Source organism: Salvia hispanica, chromosome 1 (genome assembly GCF_023119035.1).
Source record: "Salvia hispanica cultivar TCC Black 2014 chromosome 1, UniMelb_Shisp_WGS_1.0, whole genome shotgun sequence".
In the NCBI taxonomy this organism is placed as follows: domain Eukaryota; kingdom Viridiplantae; phylum Streptophyta; class Magnoliopsida; order Lamiales; family Lamiaceae; genus Salvia; species Salvia hispanica.
The window spans coordinates 12832855-12853403 of NC_062965.1; the positions used below are offsets into that span (position 1 = coordinate 12832855).

At 36.3% G+C, this 20549-nt stretch overlaps 4 protein-coding genes across 8 annotated transcripts; 1 reads left to right on the forward strand and 3 right to left on the reverse strand.

The window, feature by feature from the left end:
* Positions 1–801: 801 nt before the first annotated feature.
* Positions 802–3763, reverse strand: LOC125201316 (protein PIN-LIKES 2-like). Of its 3 annotated transcripts, none has more exons than XM_048099375.1 (2): positions 1968–3763; positions 802–976 (listed from the first exon to the last, which is right to left on the reverse strand). In XM_048099375.1, exon 1 carries the CDS (start codon positions 3325–3327, stop codon positions 1969–1971), a length of 1359 nt encoding a protein of 452 aa, XP_047955332.1. In that variant the 5' UTR covers positions 3328–3763; the 3' UTR covers positions 802–976; position 1968. The 3 variants fall into 3 exon arrangements, with proteins under 3 accessions (XP_047955332.1, XP_047955333.1, XP_047955331.1); XM_048099376.1 differs by lacking the exon at positions 802–976 and adding an exon at positions 1071–1491; XM_048099374.1 differs by lacking the exon at positions 802–976 and adding an exon at positions 1071–1486 and having other exon boundaries at positions 1968–3762.
* Positions 3764–6481: 2718 nt separating this feature from the next.
* LOC125187423 lies at positions 6482–6955 on the reverse strand. The gene has a single exon (XM_048084017.1). It carries the CDS (start codon positions 6953–6955, stop codon positions 6482–6484), a length of 474 nt encoding a protein of 157 aa, XP_047939974.1.
* Positions 6956–10852: 3897 nt separating this feature from the next.
* On the reverse strand, positions 10853–14051 carry LOC125200632 (ATP-dependent Clp protease proteolytic subunit 3, chloroplastic). Its single transcript, XM_048098318.1, has 5 exons — positions 13677–14051; positions 13265–13379; positions 12324–12499; positions 11405–11500; positions 10853–11321 (listed from the first exon to the last, which is right to left on the reverse strand). The coding sequence occupies exons 1-5, from the start codon at positions 13986–13988 to the stop codon at positions 11082–11084; spliced, it is 939 nt and encodes a 312-aa protein (XP_047954275.1). The 5' UTR covers positions 13989–14051; the 3' UTR covers positions 10853–11081.
* A 147-nt stretch (positions 14052–14198) lies between these two features.
* On the forward strand, positions 14199–16887 carry LOC125200631. 3 transcript variants are annotated; one of them, XM_048098315.1, is made up of 3 exons: positions 14199–14408; positions 14718–14851; positions 15532–16887. In XM_048098315.1, the coding sequence occupies exon 3, from the start codon at positions 15867–15869 to the stop codon at positions 16872–16874; it is 1008 nt and encodes a 335-aa protein (XP_047954272.1). In that variant the 5' UTR covers positions 14199–14408; positions 14718–14851; positions 15532–15866; the 3' UTR covers positions 16875–16887. The 3 variants fall into 3 exon arrangements, with proteins under 3 accessions (XP_047954272.1, XP_047954274.1, XP_047954273.1); XM_048098317.1 differs by having other exon boundaries at positions 14718–14846; XM_048098316.1 differs by lacking the exon at positions 14199–14408 and adding an exon at positions 14468–14606.
* Positions 16888–20549: the final 3662 nt, after the last annotated feature.

Genomic DNA, 20549 nt, shown 5'->3' on the forward strand with positions numbered 1-20549 from the left:
ATTATTAGGGCATCCACAATGGGGCCGAGGATGCAACGTCCTAAGCCCCGTCCTATGCGCTGCCACATCAGCATTTTATCCTCCGCCCCTTCCACCTACAATGGGGCGGACTATAGCTCGCCCTAAGTCTCACCCTAAGTATTTTATTTATTATTTGAATATTAAAAACTACAATATTTATTTTTTATGTTTGCAAACATATCAATTAGCAGGAATAAATATAAAAAAACTATAAATAAAAGGCAAATCCTATTGTCAATATATATTTTTTTTAATTTTTAATTTTCTGTGCTTGCAAAAATGAAAAATTGTCGGAATTCATTATTGAATTTAGAGAGAAATTGAAATGAGGAAGAGAGTGGAGTGAAAGGTGTGAAATGAAGTAAAAAATTTGGTGATATATATAGAAGAAAATACAAAAAAAAAATAAAAAAAATAAAAAATAAAAATGTGTGCATCCTCCGCCCTCTAGTCCGCACCCCCTACAATGGCGGACTAAGGGACGGAGGATAGGCCGGAGGATGCATCCTCTGTGTCATAGTCCGCGGACGATGCATAGGGCGTGGATGATAAAATTTGCATAGTCCGTGGTGCTGCAGTGGCAGACTAAGGGGCGGAGGATGCATCGTTCGTCGCATCCTCTGCCCCCATTGTGGATGCTCTTAGAGATTTGAAAGATAAAATGAGAGGAAATTAAATGAAAAGATGATTTTAGGTGTAAATGAATTGCCAAAGAAGTAGGATATTTATAGGAGATAGATGACGATAAAAAAAAAATAATAAAGTAGCCATTGATTTCAATGATAGAAAGGAGAATAAAATATTAAATTATAAACTATAATCTAGATTCCTATTTTTGGTTGAAAATAATATATATACTACTCCCTAGTGACCTGCTAGTGTGTGCGGCATGCTATTGCCTGCACGAGCGCACCGGGAACGGGAAGACTACCACGCTTGTCTCTGCCGAGCGTGCCTTCCAGAAGGGCATACACGAAAGAGAATCGAATCGTTACTCCAAACATATAGTGACATCAAACTTAACTACGAAACTGTGAAACAACAGAAAGTAGGAACCAAAGCGAAAGATAACAGTTACTGGAACTGGACAAATTACACCAATCTTCAATCATACATTTTCTTATTTAGGCAGCTGTATACACAATTTTGAACACTTAGTACTTTAATGGAGTAAAACAAAACAGTGAGAACCATATAAAAATAAATAGTAATAAAATACGAAAAATGCCGTGTTTCCATCATGGTGTGTGATCAGTGAATGCGTTACCAACTGGAACATGCGTGGAATCTCATGCCAACTCACAACCTTCATTCTCGATAGCTCGCTAGCACTTGGTTGGCTAGGAGTTCATCAAAGATTCACAGCCATACTCAGTGGTATCTAGAAATCAACTTCTTCATTATGTGCAGTGCTCAGTCTATCAGAGCTAACCTCAAAACCATTAAGATAAAATGGGTTTTGCGTCTGCACTAAGAAGTTCATATCGTTAAAACCCGGACAGCTTGGTGTACATAAACTACATAGTGCGGGGGCATTTACTCTGAGTGAGAGAGTTTATTTATGACAGGTATGATTGAATATTTGAAGGATTAGATAACCACACAAGCTCTAATCTAACTAATCCATCAAAGAACTACATACATGCTAGTATAAGTTTAGAACCAATAATAGATTTCGTATATAATACTACGAAAAGAATGGGATTTTTCTAACATGTCTCTGGCATAAACACCAGCAAGCAGAATGTATGATAAGCACACACCAAAAGTCTCACACTATATAGTGTGTTCAGAAATCAGATACTGAAATGCATAATTTAAGATTTGAGAATGAAAGTGTGTCCTCTGTCAAGACACATTTTGGAGGGGTCTTATTGATTTAAGGTAATTTTGCAACAGACGGTTCACAGAATGCAATGAAAGAGAGTCAAGAGGTTAGAACGGACCTCAAACGTAATAGAGCAGAACCTTGAAGTATAGTATGACATAAATTGCCAAAGAGAAGACAGCAAAGATATGTTGCCAAAAGAGGAGAGCCGAAGCTTCACTAACTGCATAACCCCTCAAGCTAGCAACTGCTCCCAACAGAATGGCACTTGGCATTGCATACTGCATCAGAAGCACGAACCGAAACATTTGGTCTCCAGGGATCAGAAAGTTCAACTTATCTGCCATGAAAATAACCCCTATACCAATAAAGGGGAGTATCAACAGTCTTGCAACTATAACGCCAATAGTAGTTCGTAGCCCAAGTTTGGATTCATTAGGCCCCTCAGCAAGCATTCCTCCAAGAACAAGCATCACCGATGGCACCATTGCCCCAGCCATGATTTCCAGACTATCCGTTATGAATGCAAGGGGTGCATCATCGCCATATACAACACTTTTGATCGGAGGCACCATACCAATAAAGAAAGCTAACAGCGTAGCAAACGTTGGTGGCTGAAGGATGTGATAGATAGGAGTCTTCTCAGCAACGATCCTTATTCTCCTCACCACCTGAGGCTCTGCCAGACAACGAAGTGATTTCGGACTTCTCGGCCCAGCCCCACTACCACCCTCCTCCAACGAATCAGGCTCTGGGATAGACTGGTTCGACTCATTAGTGAAAACATTCGCTATTAAGGGTGTCTTGCAATGCTCAGTCTCCCCATCCTGCATCCCGGGCCACTCAGCTTCCACGAGAAGCGGCCTACTGAGATCATTCGAGGCCACTTCTTCCTGAATCTCCGCACCATCGTCAACAACATCATAATACTCCACTGGAGGCTCCATCATGTGATAAACAAGAGTATAAACAAGAAGCACCGCAACCCACTGCGCAAACGACACATAAGCCGTCCCAGTGTTGTGGCATTCGGGGCCAAACGGATTATCCTTACTATGACAAACCGATGCAACAATAGCAAGAGGGAGGTTCCCAGTGTTGCCAAATGCAGTCATGATAACAGTAAACCTAAAGTATTCTTGAGGGGGACGGCATATTTTAGCAACTAACAGCCCTAGAATACAGCCGATGAGAGTGCTGAGAATCACATTAACAGGAATGAACCACCAACTAACGAAATTCTTCACAGTTATAGTCTCTCCTAGATGAGAGAAGATGACGCAAGGTAAGAACAAACCGAAGACAAGCTTGCTGAGAAGCTTGAAGGTGGATTTGGGGACAAGCTTCGTCTCCGGGCGGGCGAGAATCAATCCGATGACGGTGAGAGTTATGAGCTTCAGCAGGGGAATAATCGCGTTGAATAGATCTTCTGCTGTCGAATTGAGATTCGCTCGAGTCTGAATCGAAAGAGACTCCATTGAAAAACCTCCAGTGATTTCTCAGAGACGAACCCTAATAAAAAAATTGGAGCTTGGATATGTAGCTTATTGCAATTTCAACGATTTAAACCGGCTGAGGACGGAATTGGAAGCTGAATTCGATTCAAACTCGAATAACAGCACCAAAATCAGATTTCCGGCAATAAAGAGGAGAGATTGAATATAAAAAGACGTATGAAAAGAAAGATTAACTATTGAATTCCAGCAGATTCTGGAAGTTGAGAGAACATCATCGGTATAGATACACCAATCCAATCTTACCTATGCAAACATTGACTATATACACGGTAAAACAGAGAGATATGAATACAGAAATTACAGTCGAAATGGGATTTGGGAAGAAAGCAGATGTCGAGTTTTAGAGGTGGAAAGTGGAAACAGAATCAATCTGAGGTCTGGATTCAAGAAATAATTCGATAGCGACAAACAAAATAATAGACTCCATGATTAATCATTTGATCTTTTTATAATTAATCTCAAAGCAATATTATATTAACTTCTGAGAAAATATTTATATTGTATCGCTTTCAAAATGGAATCTTAAAATGTTTATTAGACTAATCTTAATTTGTTTTTTGTAGTTTCAAATTTCAAATCTCATGCTTTCACATGGATCTCAAATAGGAGTAGTATTATTCATTATAAATTATCTGTTAGTAAATTTTATAATATGGCAATGTAAATCATGCTTCTAGTAGAAATTTTTTACTTATATCTCATAATTTATAAAGGTTCATGCTAATCATGAGGACCACTAATATATTATTCATATCATAGCAACTTATATCTTTAATACTATCTAGTAAATTAAATTATACAGTAAACTAAGCATTTAGGATCGTGAAGTTTATAAATTACAAACGATCAAAGTGCGACTTGCTTTCTGAATTCAAAATATAAATGAAGTTATTAGATAAACTTTGATCTTTCATAATTAATTTGTAAAATTACGTGAGTAATACTCATCATGCATGGGTGTTCACAAAAATTATGTAGAGACATAATTGTAATTAAATTCGAACAACAATTTAATGCAGAAATAAGATCAATGTTAATCTTAAGATTTGGAAACTACGCCAGTGTGATCAACGATACGCGACAACAGTTTAATAATTATAAGTAATGATAATTTAGTTAATTAATTCAAAATTCATTCCGGAAATGGCATATAACTCCCGTGATATATGATGTTGCGTTATAATGATGGACGACATTCAATTTTAAATTAATGTACATTTATTGATACGTTGATAAATTTACTGTTATGTTTAATCACGCATATTCTTAACACCCATTTTTTCTCTTCTAAAATAGTGCAAAATGTGTTACCTATATGTCTTGATTTAAATTATTTTTTGTCACAATCTATGTATCTGATTAAAAGTAGTTTTAAAAGGATTCTATTAAATTTTAATTGCATATGTTCACATGAAAAAATTGCATAATTTGTCGAATTGTTGATGGTATCAATTATCAAACTATCAATAGCACCTGGCACAATTACCATTAATTATAGTAGGATTAATATATTTATTTTATGTTAAAGTAAATTCAATATCATGCTAATGCAAATTTTGTGTTGAGATACCTTCAATGTTATATCTAAATATATTTTCGAATTTAATTTGTTAATCACGTTAATAATAATTGGAAACTACTACCATGATTATCGTGGGATTAGTATATTTTTTTACAATTTTATATATTTTATTTCAATGAATAAAATTTAATCTTAGTTCTGCATTAAAGGATTTGTTTCCACCCTTGTATTTTTCCCTTATATATTGCATTCTGTTTTGTTTTAGTATTTTTGGCTTAGTTTTCCTTAATAACTTATCTATAATTCGTAGATACAAACGCGTTTTAGAGTGTAATCCACAATAACTTAATGCGCATCAATAAAAGATTAAATTTTCCAAAAAAGCTATTTTTCTTCATAGTTATATATCTCATTATATACTCCATTTATTTTTACTATTTTGAGTAATTAAATAATATCTCAAATTAATTCTACTAACTCATTTTATTGATCATATTTTATTATAAAACTAATAAAATAGAATTTACAATCTAATAATCCTTTTCATCTATTTGAAGCAAGATATATAAGAGTATATTTTAAAGGAAGATAAAAGTTAAGAACATATTTAAAATTTTAAAGGAAGATAAAGTTTTCCAAATAGATTTATATAAAACGTTAAAGACCCCACTAGCTACTTCGCTGTAAGAACCAAGATTAAACCCACCTAACCCAAATTCTCTCATCAACAAGAAACTCAGAATATTTTATAAATTTATATTAAATCTGCTTCTAAGAAAGATATTTTATCAACTTCCTATTTACATTTGTATCTAACTCAAAGTTCATATTTTTAGAGAGTAGATTATAATATACAAAACGACGTTCAATGAAACATGAAATGGTGAGACTAAAACGGTACCAAAGAGCATATGGATCCCATATTTAATTTGTGGCATTTCGACTACTAGAATTGAACTTGTACCACTTATATCAAAAGCGCAGTTGATAACCGAGTGGTTGTGTGTTCGAATCCTCATAAAGGATTAATTTTGTCTGCATGGGTAGAGCGCAGTTGGTTCCGAAGGGGCAGATTTGTATGATTGACCAAAGATCAAATCCCACTACTATCGTATAGTTGCAACACCTCTCAGACACAAGTGCTCAGCCTTGGGAGGTGGGCTTCTGGCTGGCAGTGGGTTAGGCCCTCCCCATTAGCGGGTCACTGCGTACCCTGATTTAACACCCCTTACAATACTGTCGGACCGGGATGTGTGGGACCCTTAGGGTTGGGGTTTCAACCTTTTTGTATGACTTATATCAAAAGCGTTAAACACAATAAATTCAATAAAGAGATGCACAACAAAATTTGGGCAAAACCGAATTCAAATTTCGTAAACCATAAAGGCATTCTAATATGACAAACATATATATCATCCACATTAATAAATACAATATACTCTTAAATACTATATACTTACAATCTCATTTGTGTTGAAAGCAAATCATATTCCAAACTTGAATCAAAATACACACACACTCTATGTACCTATCTATTATAAAATGAATAAATATAAAATCTCAATATTTATATACACACAAATAAAAATTAGTCTAAAAATCAATATCTATACAAACATGGCTTCCGGCGAGCAACCCCTTAGCCACCTTGAGCGCATTAGCGACGACGACAGACGTCGAGAAAGGAACCGTCATCGCAATCAGCGCCAACATCCCTAACGCCACACTCGGTCGCGTATTCATGAGATAAGACTGCAACAATCCCACCGTGTCCAAAACCCCCTCATGGTAGTGCGTGAAAACCCTCTTCTCCCACTCCTTCCATTCCGGCGCCGCCACCACCCCTTCTTCTCCTTCTCCTTCTCCTCCTCCACCAACGCTCTCGATCACCTTCATCTTCTTGATCCTCATTCTCAGCACGATCATGTTCTCGTCAACCGATTTCCCCTCCTCTCCACCTTGCTGCGCCTTGATCACAAACCTTTTTGATACGACACCGTTTCGCATAGTAGAAATTCGCTTTTGGGGTAATTTAGGGTTTGCCGGTAAGAAAGTTGTTGTTGCCATTTTTGAGGAATTATACTGCAAATTAATTTGAGAGGGTTTGAGTTGTTTATGTATATAATATTTATAGATAGAGAGAGAGGTGTGTGCATGAGATAATACATGCCACGTGGCAAACCCTAATTAATTTTTTGAGTAGAAATATGAAACACTAGTTGTAATAGAGGAATATGTGTGTAGACATGAGAAATCTAGAAGATGGCGTATGAGATTTAAGTTATTTTCGAACTGAAATTAAGTATATTGAGTGGGCCATGTGTTAATTTGCTTTCAAGTATTTGTATGAAGTTGCTTTGAAGTGAGATATAGCATAATCACACCCTAATTACAGCAACGAATTCATTTGCGTGAGCAAGTCATAAAATAGTCAATTTTGTCAAAGAATTGAATTTAATTTAATTAATCGTTTGTACCTTTAAAATGAACAACTATCTAATTAAGTTATTTTTCATCAACTTTTAGACTTTCTAGAGTGTTCTTCTTACATTAATGCTGGATTGTTTTAGTTTGAGATGAGTTGGTAAAGTGTTAGAGTAGAACAAGATATGTATAGTACTGATGCTGCGATTCCAACTTATTAATTAATGAAACTGATAAGTATACATTAGAGGTTAATGAATCTTCTTAGTTTTCATGAAAACGACGTCGTATATGTAACAATCTTTTCCCCTAATGTCTATAGTTTTACAAAATGTTAATGCATAGGAGAAATATACATGTTTCAATTAATTTATGAGGTCTACCTTCATAGGGAAGTGTATAAATTAATGATTAGTATCTTCCAGTTAAGTAATTAATGATAATGAATGCCAGCCTCCAAAGAAGTCTTCATAAAAAGCCAAATGTAACTGAAAATGCATGTGGCGTGATGTATGTCGATTGATGAAATGGCATGTATTGTCTTGCTCTACACCTTAAGAAGCAAGCAACTCATCACACATACCATGCATATGTACTCGTTGGCAATTGAAACTGAAAAAGTAACATATAATTATCTCATATTGGTGTTAAAAAAAAAAACTAAAACTAGTATATAAATCTTAGGGATCACTCCTCTTATCATCATTTGATTTTAGGATGAAACCCATAGATTTTTATGGTATCAGAGCGGATCACCGATTGCGGGCTAAATATTAACTGACCCAGCAGGATATATGGGCTGAAACCGAAAAGATGACTGAAGGGTTTGAGGGAGTGTTGGCAATTGAAACTAAAAAAGTAACATATAACTATCACACATCGCTCGGTGTCAAGAGAAAACTGAAACTAGTATATAAATCTCATGGGCCACTCCTCCTATAACCAATTAGTTTTAGGATTATTCATCATTAGTTTTAGGATGATTCTATCAGTACTATACAAATTTTGCAAGCTTTTTTTCCACAATAAAGATAATTCATCATATAAAGATCAATATATTATTAGTAATGTTAGATTCATAATTAAGTCACAAAAATTGTTCTCAATTTGATCTATCTCGACAGGATAAGAGGAGGTCCAAATGTGAAAACTAGAGAACCAATTTATCTCTTCGATTGCGAAGATCTAGTGATACATTGCTTGTGTTTGAATCTCATTAGTGACAAAAAGTTTATTTTTATGCAACCCTGATTAATTTTGTGATGAATGACTGAATGTATTAACTTTACATGTTAATCATGGCACGTTCTCATGAAAAATTTAATTCTCACGAGAAACCAAACCTTTATCCCAAACACACATGTATTTATAAACGATATTCAAGATCTAATTGATTAATTAATTAATTAGGGAAGTACTATGTATTTTAGAATTCTGACTGATTTATATTATTTGTTTTACCTTGGGTGTGGCATCATCAGATGTGTGATTAAGTAAATGGATCAATTAGATTTAGATCGAATATGTATTTTGTTCGTTTAATAGAAAATATTGTCTCTTCTTGGACTATGTCACTGTTACGTATAGCAAGTAGGCTATAAATTGTAATTATGGTCGACTGTGAGAGGATAATTACCTAATTAAAAAAGCTTAGTTACGTGCATGGTTTTGATATCAATTATTTTTTCCTCAGGTGCGTTAAATAGGGTTGTTTAAATTGTACCAAAAAATGTTATACACTCTCAATATAGGAAATTGATCTATAATTTGAATATATGCTAAAAATAAGTTTATATATCAATTAATTACCGGACAGGGGGGAGAGTACTAATTATACCTCATTTGTTATTTTCAGAATGTTTTTACCATAAATGATTTTGTTAGTAGTACTATAGGTTCATATTTAGAAAATACATAACTTGAAACAATGGGTTGTGTGGAGCGAGGTGAAGGACACTTGGGAGAAAAGAAAATAGAATCGTGAAGACTTCAACTTGTGTCATAAATCTATAGCGTAAAGCCCACTTTATGCCTCCAAGCAGAATATTTGTTGCCTTCACTTTCTTTCTTCTTCTTGTCAACAACACTAGATTTGGTTAATAGTGCTAATTCAATTTTTTTTATAAGAAGCTACTGTTAGTAACAGATGTAAATGTTGGTAACATGAACGTCACGTCTCAGGTTCGAAATCCACTATTTTTTTTAATTGTTGGAGTCTGTCCTATTTGACTTTTTAATTATAGTTTGCATAATAAACAAGAACCATAATTTTCAAGCTGGTTTTCAAATGTTATTTAGCATTTTGCGAAGTTTGTAGTAGCTTCGTACTATACTAGTATATGCCAATAATTGAGTAAGAAGAGTTTTAGTACTTGGAGCATATAGCATTTGATATCTTACCGCTATTTTATCCAACTCTTATGTAGTTGGAGAATGCATAATTAGCCGATTACGCATTCTAGTAACTATTTAATTATACATTCTCTTAGTCGCGTTTGGTACACAGAATTGGAATTCAAATTTTATGGAATTGAATTGGAATTCAATTCCAAATTCTATGTTTGATAAAATGAAGTAATTGATATGGAATTGAATTTGAAGAATTTATGAACACACACTATCTATACATAAAATATACACTCACACACACTATACACAAAATACACACAATATAAACACACACACACACACAAAATATACATACTACACACATTACACACAAAACACACACCCTACACACATTTTACACAAAATACACACACTACATAAAACACACACATTGCACTCAATATTCACAAACAGAAATTACTAATTTGGTTCAGTTTTTAAATTTTTTGGTTAGTTCAATTTAAACTTTTTGAAAATTTTAATTTTTCAATTTGGTTCGTTTCAGATCGAAAAAATCTAAAAGCAAAAATAAAAAATAAAAAAGTCGAATGCTTAAAATGTGTGAAATGTGTGTAGTGTGTGTTGTGTGTAAAATGCTTGTAGTGTGTGTAGTGCGTGTAGTGTGTGAAGTGTGTGAAGTGTCTGAAGTGTGTTTAGTGGGTGTGAAATGTGTGTAGCGTGTGTTGTAGATATATAGTGAATATATATAATTTTTTGACTATTTGGAATTCCAATTTTATACTTTTGATAAGGAATTCAATTTGTGGAATTGGAAGATTTGGAATTGCAATTCAATTCCAAACCCGAATATTTTTGTGGTACCAAACATTAGATTTGAAATTGAGGTTCCAATTCAAATTCCAATTCCAATTCCACACCTCCAATTTTATGTTCCCAAACACACCATTATTTTATGTTCCCAAACACACCATTATCATAACTCACATTTTGCGTAACCGGCTAGTTATGCATTCTCCAACCACATAACCCATTTTTTAAAGGTAGTAAAAAAAAAACTTGATTTATAGAATTTAGTTGCTAGATTAACCTCATTCTTAGAAATGTGCCAATAAAATCATGCAATGAAATTATGGACACACCAAAAATTGTACATATGGACTGTTAATGAAGATGCAGCAATATAACTAGGCAAATCATCAAAATCCATGGGATCAGATTTGAACATACTGTCTAACTCAGTTTCCATGTTACAATCTTCACCAATTTCTGATAAATTTGTCTAATTACAAACAGTAAAAATGTGATATTTCTATTTGATTCGGCATACGTTGCAATCCATAACATGAGACGAGTACTGACGTGAAGAGCATCTAAACTCTCTTTCAGGCCGTCGATCCTTTATCACTGAATTATTGGTACTTCATTCACCAACAGCGACTCCGTTTTGCAGCAGCCTTTCCTCAGAGGGTAAATTCTTCTTAGCTTTTTTACTGCCTTCGACTTTCCATTGATCCCAAACTCGGGTTTTGGGAGGGGGCGAAGTATCTCCAGTTGGTGCCACAAGGCCAGGCTTGCCATCATCCACGACTTCATCCACCAGCCCGTATTCCTTAGCCTCCCAGGCGCTCATAAAGTTATCACGGTCTGTATCTATCTCAATCTACAAAAGCACACAACCACATGAGCATGGGTAAAAACCATGAAAGAGGCAGGGCTAGGTTTCCTGGGAGCTTAATAGCCAACCTGTGATTCAGGCTTCCCTGTGACTCGTGATAATATCTTGTTCAGCTTCACTTTGTGATAAGACATTTCTCTGATGCGTATGCTCATCTCCGTAGCCTAGAAGGAAGACATGCAACAAGGTATGGTGAGCCTAGATTAAGTATGAATGGAAGACAAGAAACAAGATACTGTGAGCCTACAATGATCAGTCCCTCGATAACTGTAGAGCAGTCCTTTAATCCCATTGGAAAGCTACTAAATGCATTATCGCATTAAGTATCTTAGGGACATGACCACCCTGGTATCGATCTGATATGAATGATTCGTGCTTATACATGTAAAAGGGATATGTTTTTTATGCTACAAATAGCAAGTTACTGAGGTGTGTAAGCTTGAACACTGTGTTCTTCTATAGAACAAGTAGATTCTAAGACCTAACTGATACTTCATTTGTTGTGAGTAGAGTCATCCTATGACAAGAAAGGGAAAAGAAGGTTAAGCCATTAAAGCAGAATGTGTCTTGCATGCCCTCTAACAATCTTTTTAGACACATTGCAGTATGAAACTGGCTTCCTACTTCCAAAGCATTTCAATTTCGCAAATACAATTCATATCAATTGCAATATGCCTGCAACTTTCTTTTTTATGGGAGGCTGGGGAATGTCCCTGCTTTATACACATGTTTATTGATGGTAGCAATTTGAGTTTGAATATAGTGTTTGAAACTATTGATTTTTAAACTATTGATTCCTCTAATCATACCAAAACTTCCATAGCTAAGTCATTAAAATAAATAAAGAAATGTTGCCATCAGTCATCTTATAACATTGGCCACAATATCGCCATGTTCCTCTCAACATTATCAGCACTTCATCTCGCTTATTACTGATATAAATAAGATTAGAGACGAGCACAAAAAGGAATAAAGATGTGAACATACTTTTCCACCAGATGTTCCAAGAGGCTGATGGATCATCACTCTAGCATTTGGCATGCAGAACCTCTTTCCTTTAGTACCAGAGGCCAGGAGGAAAGCCCCCATGGATGCGGCAAGACCCATGCAAATGGTAGATACATCTGCCTTGCACAATTTCATGGCATCGTATATACCCATTCCTACACAAAACAATTGAAAAAAGGGACTTCACTAGTTTAAAACATAATTCAAGGAAGTGTTATCATTATACACATTGAAAAGCTAATGGTATGCATTATGCACTTAGAAAGTATGTGAAAATGCATTGCCTAGCACCTTAGTTTAATAAAAATATTCTAATGGGAGTACACAAATGTCCAAGAAGATGAACTCTCTGCAAAAGTTGATTTCTGTTTTCCTGGAAACAACTATAATTGCTTACTTGCATATATTCCTCATTTCAATCCCATCAAAATAGGTCTCATAAGTCATAACAGAATCTTATGCCAAGATATAGATCATATAACATGTATTATGAACAAATAGCACAAGTCTGAATGACAACGATAACATTCCTACCAAAGCATAATCACCAAACGCACTGTATGTCAGACCCACAAAACGATTAGCACATACGAAATTATGATATGTTCAACTGGAAGTGGTTTGTGCTGTTTACAGCTGTTTTCACCAAGTAATATCGAGTGTTAATGACTCATATTGTTTCCCATTCCAAACTCCCAAACCAATCCTAAAAATGCCATACAACAACTCCAGGCAGTCACAGATTGTTAATATTGTTGGCATTCTCAAGTTAAGCTTTGTCAAATATAAGCAAAAACCATAAAATACTATATTCTTCCAAAACCCAATCTTGGGACAAATGTCATTAGTCATCTGAGATTCTGAATTATTCCATTAAAGCATAATCTTCAAGGAAAGACACTCCATATCTGGGAACTCACCAGCAGTAACAGAGCCACCTGGTGAATTAATAAACATTCTGATATCCTTCTTCTGATCTTCGGAATCTAGCAGCAACAGCTGACTTATGACGAAGTCTGCGGTCACATCATCTATCTGTTCGTCGACAAACAGTTTCCAAGGGGAGTATCAGATAAAGTCCATCACAAATCAATTGGAATTACTTAACTAAACCACACAAAACCAAAATCCACCCTTTAGCTTGATTTTGGACAGCATAACAATCTATATTAAACAACCCATTTACTTATCCATATTTCAGCCAAATTATTGAAAATAACAATGTCATTATGCGAAGAAAGAGGTGCAAAGCTCATTTTTTTTGCAAGCATAACACAGAAACCCAATCTCAGAATTTAAATTCACAGCATGGATAGATGAAATAGGGCAAACCTGGGAGCCTAGGAAGATAATTCGCTGGCGCAGGAGCATGTTGGTGGTGTCAAGCTCTTCGAATCGCGGCAGCCATGACGGAGCTGCATAATTAGACACGTCCCACTGGCTCGATATGCTCTGTTTCGACGCTTTGGCGGAGAGATTTCCTCTGCCGCTATCGGTGTTTTGGCTACTGCTACTAACGTTGGCGGCGCTTAGGCGAAGTAAGTGGTGGCATCTATCGTGGGGTTGCAGGAAAGTTGGAGGGTGGCGGCGCAGGAAGGAGGCTGTGGATGAGGCTGCGGCGAATGTTAGACAACCCAGCTCCATATCTCTCTCTCTCTCTGTGGCGTTTTCCGCTCAAATTCTTCGGCAGAGAAAATGAGATTGGGTTTTCTTCTTGCTTGCTTCAATTGAATAGCTGCGACGACGTCGTTACACGGGTTTATGTTAATTCGGAAATGGTCCCTGGGGATTCGAAAATGGCTCTCAAGTCCTTTTAGTATTTTAATCAATTCCATTAATAAGATATGGAACAAATTGGGCTTGAAAATCAGCAAAATGTTATCGTCTTCAGCTACTGCCTCGGCACCGCCACTTCTTCTCACAAGAAGCGCCTCATCTCTCTCTCTCTCTCTGTGACAATGCCCAATTAATTACTAATTAATACCAACTCTCCATTTCCAGGTTTCCGCTTCCGTTCTTGATGCCCTTTTCACTGCCTCCTCCGCACCAGATTCCTTATTTGAGGTGCTTACCTGTTCAACACTTTATTCTCTGCATTTATGTTTTCCTTTTTTGCGCATAAACTAGTTTCTAGTGTTCAATATTTATGTTTTCAATTTTTGCGCATCAATGTATGTTCTAACGCTGACAGTTTGCGCAAATTGAACAAAAGTTACCATCTTTAGTTGAATTAAGTGATAAAAAGCAGCACACACGGAATTGGTATGTGTAGTTGATTTGAGAGAACAATGCTTCTAAAAGGCATTGGTGCTGTGATTTATTGAGCTTACTATGATGAGGAACATTTATTGACTGCATTTTGCTATGATTCAGATTACAGCGATTGTCACCAACCACCATCTGCTAGAGACAGGGGTAGAAAGGTGATGCCTTCTCCAGTTGCACAACATGCTCTCGCCAGAGGTTTCCCGTCTGATTTGATCTTCACTCCGATAAAAGCTGGTGAGGTAAATTATGTAGTACTAATTATTTTCCACTGTGTTTGTGCAAGTTCACTCTAGTTTGAGTTTAAGGCCCTTTTTATTTACCTGCGAGAGGTAGGTGATATGATTTATCACTCTTTAACTTGGTCCGATCATTGCTTGAAAAGTTAATAGCAGTGTGCTGTCACTTCCCCTAATATCTTTGCGGAAACCATTTGCACTTTTGGCCCAAATAAACAAATCTCCTAATGCTCGTCTAAATTCATTACCCTGATTTTAATGGGCATGGAGTTTATTGTAATTGAAAATGAGGTATTGTGCACACTTATACTTCGTAAGGGAGATTGGGGATATATACTGAAGCCACATCATCACCTTCAATAGGTAGTTCTCAGAAAGAAAATTGCTGTGTTAGGAAACAGGAACTAGCGGGTAAACTTCCCGAGAAGGAACCATGAGCATCCCTTTGGAAGAGAGATTTTTTTATTTTGATTCTTGCATCTCTTATGTAACACTGATCACTTGGCTCAGAACTATGGATTGGATACATATATTTGTGTTGAATTATTTTTCAGATAAATAACTTGGCAAAATATAATAATCGAGTTAATACTGCTGGAAGTTCAAAATATATGTACTAGAAACATTAATTCTATTATCTCTACGAAGGAACAAATTTATATGTTAGTAGTGCCTCCGTGCAGGAATCATTTCTTTGCGGCTTTAAGGCTTTGGAACCTGAACTTTGCATCACTGCCGCATATGGCAAAATCTTGCCCACCAAATTCCTTAATATTCCGTCTATGGGTTAGTCTGAAGATTCAAAATATTCTGTTTGTCTTACAGGTTGTTATTCTTCTATTATAATGTGTTATGTACTTATGTTTCTGCACTCGTGATCGTAATATTAACTGAAATGATATGTTTAAGCATAAACCGTAAGGATGAGATAGGTCTACAGGTTTTCAGAGTCAGTGGATATTATAATTTATAAGGTGTGTGTACATCTAATGCATAAGTTCAAGGTTTTGATTTCTTGATGTATACTCATAGTGAAGACTCTATAATTTTACTCATAGTGAAGACTCTTAGCAGAGACAACATTTTTTTCATGCCATATATAGATTATCTTTCTTTATTATTTTTCCGCTTGCCATCTCCGCGTGAAATTATTGGCTATCATCGCCTTATAATTAATTCAGTTAACGGTTTGCTTTTGTTATGGGATGGACCGGATAATGATCATCATATTCTTTTCATAGTCAATCCAATGACTTGTGAATATGTTGAGCTTCCTCCTCAACCTAGACGTAAGTGCCTATTTGGATTCAGAGTAAGCAAATTAAGCGGCAAATATAAGATTTCATGTGTTGATGAATCTAGCTCTTGCTACCTATACGCTCTAGGAGGTGTGTTGTGGAGAAGTATCTCAACAACTACTAGATTGCCTAACAAATCAAGCCGGCCTGAATACATCCAAACTCGACTTTTGTCTGTTTATATTTTATTTTTTAAGGGAAATCTTCACTGGTTTGCAACTGATTACAAGGCTAATTTTGTGATTTGTTGTTTTGATCTTGAAACCGAGGTCTTTACCAGTTTTTCCCCTCCCCCTCGCCAACGTGGATATTTCACTGATACATATGGTTCCCAGCAATTATGTGTTTTGAATGATCAACTAGGCTCATGCGATATAACAGATCATAGAGAGCATATTATTGCTTGGAAGATGAACAACTATCAAGATTCACATTCTTGGGTGATAGAATATACCATTGCCAGAATACGAGTTGATGATCGGACATTATCATACTATATTATTCTTCCGCTCAAAGTTTTCGCCATTGGTGACTTGTTATTTGCTATCAAGGATCAACTACTTATCCACTCCAAAGCCACTAAAGTTATGGTCCCATATGTTCCTCTTCAGCGATCTTACTATGAGAATTTACATAGCACATTTCATTATACCCCAAATTTTCTTACGCTCAAAATCATGGGAATTAGCAATGTCCAGTCAATTAGTTATTTACTAGGAAGAACATAATTTTTTGCAAGTTTAGTAATTTATATACTTTTGTAAGTTTAGTAAATTTATAGTACTATATTTTTGTAAGTTTGGTAAATTTAAATATTTTTGTACTGCTATTTTTCGCTCACAATATGAACATAACATTTTCGATAGCATGTCAAAAATTGAAGAAAACGTGAAAATAAGATATTGATAATTTTTTCGTAGCATAATAGTTTGGCAGGTTTGTCAAAGTTAATATAGTATTATGAAATAGTGATCAATGTATAATGTGCATAACTATTACTCCCTCCGTCCCGCTTTAGCAGTCCCATTGACTTTTCTGCACTCATTTTGTAAAAATGATAATAAATAGTTAAAGTAGAAAAATAATAAAGAAAAAAAAAGAATAATATAGATAAGACCCTTATCTATGTTATTGTCTTTTTTACTTTATTATTTCTCTACTTTAACTATTTATTATCATTTTTACAAAACGAGTGCAGAAAAGTCAACGGGACTGCTAAAGCGGGACGAAGGGAGTATTTAATTCCCTTAAATAAGGATTGATTAAAATTAAAAATAAAAGTAAAGAAATCTATAAAAACAAAAATATAGTACAAGAATTCAACGAAATAAATAGCAAAAAGTACAGGACTAATGAATGTATTATGCCTAAAATTATCCCCATGCATAATTCGAACAACACACTAGTAGTATAATATTTTAATCAATTTAATTTAATGAACAAAGTAGTTTGTTTAAAACGGAACTAATTAGAGTTGATAAACACACTTAGAGCCGGCTGTACTCTCCATTTTCCCTCCATTTCACATTTCGCACACACGTTTCGTTGCTCATTCTCTCTGCAACGCTCTGCAATCGTCGCTCGTTTTTCTGCAATTCTCTCCAATCGCTCTGCAATCTTCAATCTCCATGGCTGGGTTAGTTCTTTTGATGAATACGTAGTTGAAATTTTTTTGTAGATGCATCCGATTGAGAATCAATCATCTGGTTTTTGGTGAATATGAATATGAATGAGTTTTTTTCTGGAATTTCATATCTTGATATTGTAGATGCATCCGATATCATATCAATCACATTTTCTGGTTTCTAGAATATATTGTAGAGTAGTACAATATTCATCATTATGTTTTTTTTTTGGAATTTCATCCGATTGAGAATCAATCAAATTTTCTGGTTTCGGGTGAATATGAATGAGTTTTTTTTATGGAATTTCAATATCTTGTAGTTTCTAGAAAATTTTAACTGAACTGATGTCAAAATCTTCTTTAATTTTCATTGAATTTCATTGTTGACCAGTTGTATCTGGAAATTCAGTTGAATCTATGTCGATATATTTTTTCTAATTTCATTGTTCACGGCGTTTTCTCCGGCAACATGTAGGAACAATGAGCTTGCGCTGCCCTACGTGATATCCACTAACTATGTATCATATCCCGGAGTTGGATATGTCCTCGGCGGTGATGAGCTTGAGATCATCCTCGGTGGAAAGCCGATTGAGGACGGTGTCGTGGCCATGATAGGAGACCATAAATATCGCGTCATGTTTGATCTGTTTCCGCCTCCCAGTGAAGAAGTAACTGCTACTCCACAGTGTTACGACGTGCTGGCATATGGACGTATGTGGACAGCGTTCAATGCTTTGATCGAGGGCAAGCGTCAATCGAGGGCCAACCTGTGTTGGGTATCAGCGGTACTCCACGATCGACACACAAACAGAATTTTATTAAACCCGACAACGGTGTACGAAACACCGATACACAACACGATGGTGTACATAACACCAACACAACACTACAATACTTTTGAGGACACACCCCAAAATACACTCTTGGAGGACACACTTCACAAGACACCCGAGGACACACCTCGCACTCACAAACACACACATACACTCTTACTACTCCACTCTTGGTGTACTTACTCACACACTTGTGTACACCTTACAAGTGGCACTTCCTATATTTATAGCCACCCTAAGTCGGTTGAGAACCGACATTAACTAGACTAGAGAATTCTAGTTACTAATTCTATACATTATAATAATAATAAAATCTATTTAACTCTATCCAATCCTATTAACCTTGATTCCTCTAGAAACCACCAATTAAGTCGGTGGAGATATTTTAATACTCCCCCTCGACACCGACTTTCTCTTTCGTATGTTTAATTGCTCTCGTAGCTTTTGTAACTTCGATGTGTTGAGCGCTTCAGGATGCGTACCTTGACACAATTATTTAATTGAGCCGGCTTCTATAACTCCTTCTACATCAACTGGTTTCTTCCATATCTTACTTGATCTTTGAGCATGTGATTTCTCTGTCTCTCCTCTGAACTCCAAAACCTTTTCTGGTTGCTTCAACTTTGTTGAATCTTCATCCCCTTCAACCTCTGTTGTTTTTATTCCTTCGCCTTCTTTTTCTCCTTGCACTTCTTGAAGCTCCACGTCTTGCTTGTCTGTTTCCTCTTCACTATCTAGCAGCTCCAGCTTTGTTCCTCCATTTGCTTCTCTCTAAGTCTCCTCAATAATATTCCCCTCTTCGTCTTCAGTAATCAGCATGGAATTGTCAAATTTCCAATCTTCTTCTTCTATAACAGCGGATCCATGGGATTCCAACTCTCTGTCGCTCAGAACAGCTAATGCTTCCATGTCTCATTCTTCTTCTTCCGATGATGCCCCGCTAGTTATCACCACGTGACTTTCTACAGGCTTATTCTTTGACCGACAGTACATGGCTATGTGGCTATGTGGCCTCAAGAGAGATGCAAGCACAGTGATATGGGTTGACAACTTAAGTGCAATCGCCCTAGCCTCAAATCCCGTCTTGCATGCTCGGACTAAGCACATTGAGCCCACTTCTTCCGCTGATAATACATCATCTCCAGCTTCTCTGATTTTAGCTCAAATACCACCGATTTCCATCAAGCTGAGCGATGGGAATTTTCTGATGTGGAAGCAGCAGATTGAAGCTGCGTTATGGGGGTATGGACTCGAGTCCTACCTCACTGGAGAAGAGCCAGCACCCCCTTCAACGGTGACTGTGCAGAATCAGTCGGTACCCAATCCAGAGACATCGCTTGGCGCCGACTAGATAGGCGCCTCTTGGCGTGGATTTTGTCTTCTCTCTCAGAAAGCACGTTGGTCCTTGTGGTTGGGTTAAAATCAGCCAAAGAGATCTGGGATGCTCTTGAGAAGAACTACGCTAACCAATCTAAGGCTAAGATCATGCAATATAAAATGCAGATTCAGACAACGAGAAAGGAATCTCAACCTATGAAAGAGTATTTGTCAAAGATGAAGACACGCTGTGATCTACTTGGATCTGCAGGCTGCCCAATCTCTGAATGTTAGTTTTGTTTCTCGATTCACAATTGCCCTATTTGTCATAACAAACTGGTATCATGAGCCAGGTTAGGTGGCTATGGGTCGGGCCGCGACCCATGTTTGTGTCGATTGCGTCTGTCCCGATGTGATCTGGTTTGAGGGGGAGGTTTGTTGCAGTCGACGATCCTAACAAATTATCAGAGCCTGGTTTTCGGACTAGGGTTTTTGAATTCTGTTGTTAGGGTTTTCTGGTAAATCAAAGATGTCTGCTCTGAATGTGAAGGTCGCAATTTGGGAGAAGTTTCTTCGTCTGGCATTGTAATGATGTGTCTGCAAGGTGAATTCAGTCTATGTCAAATCTG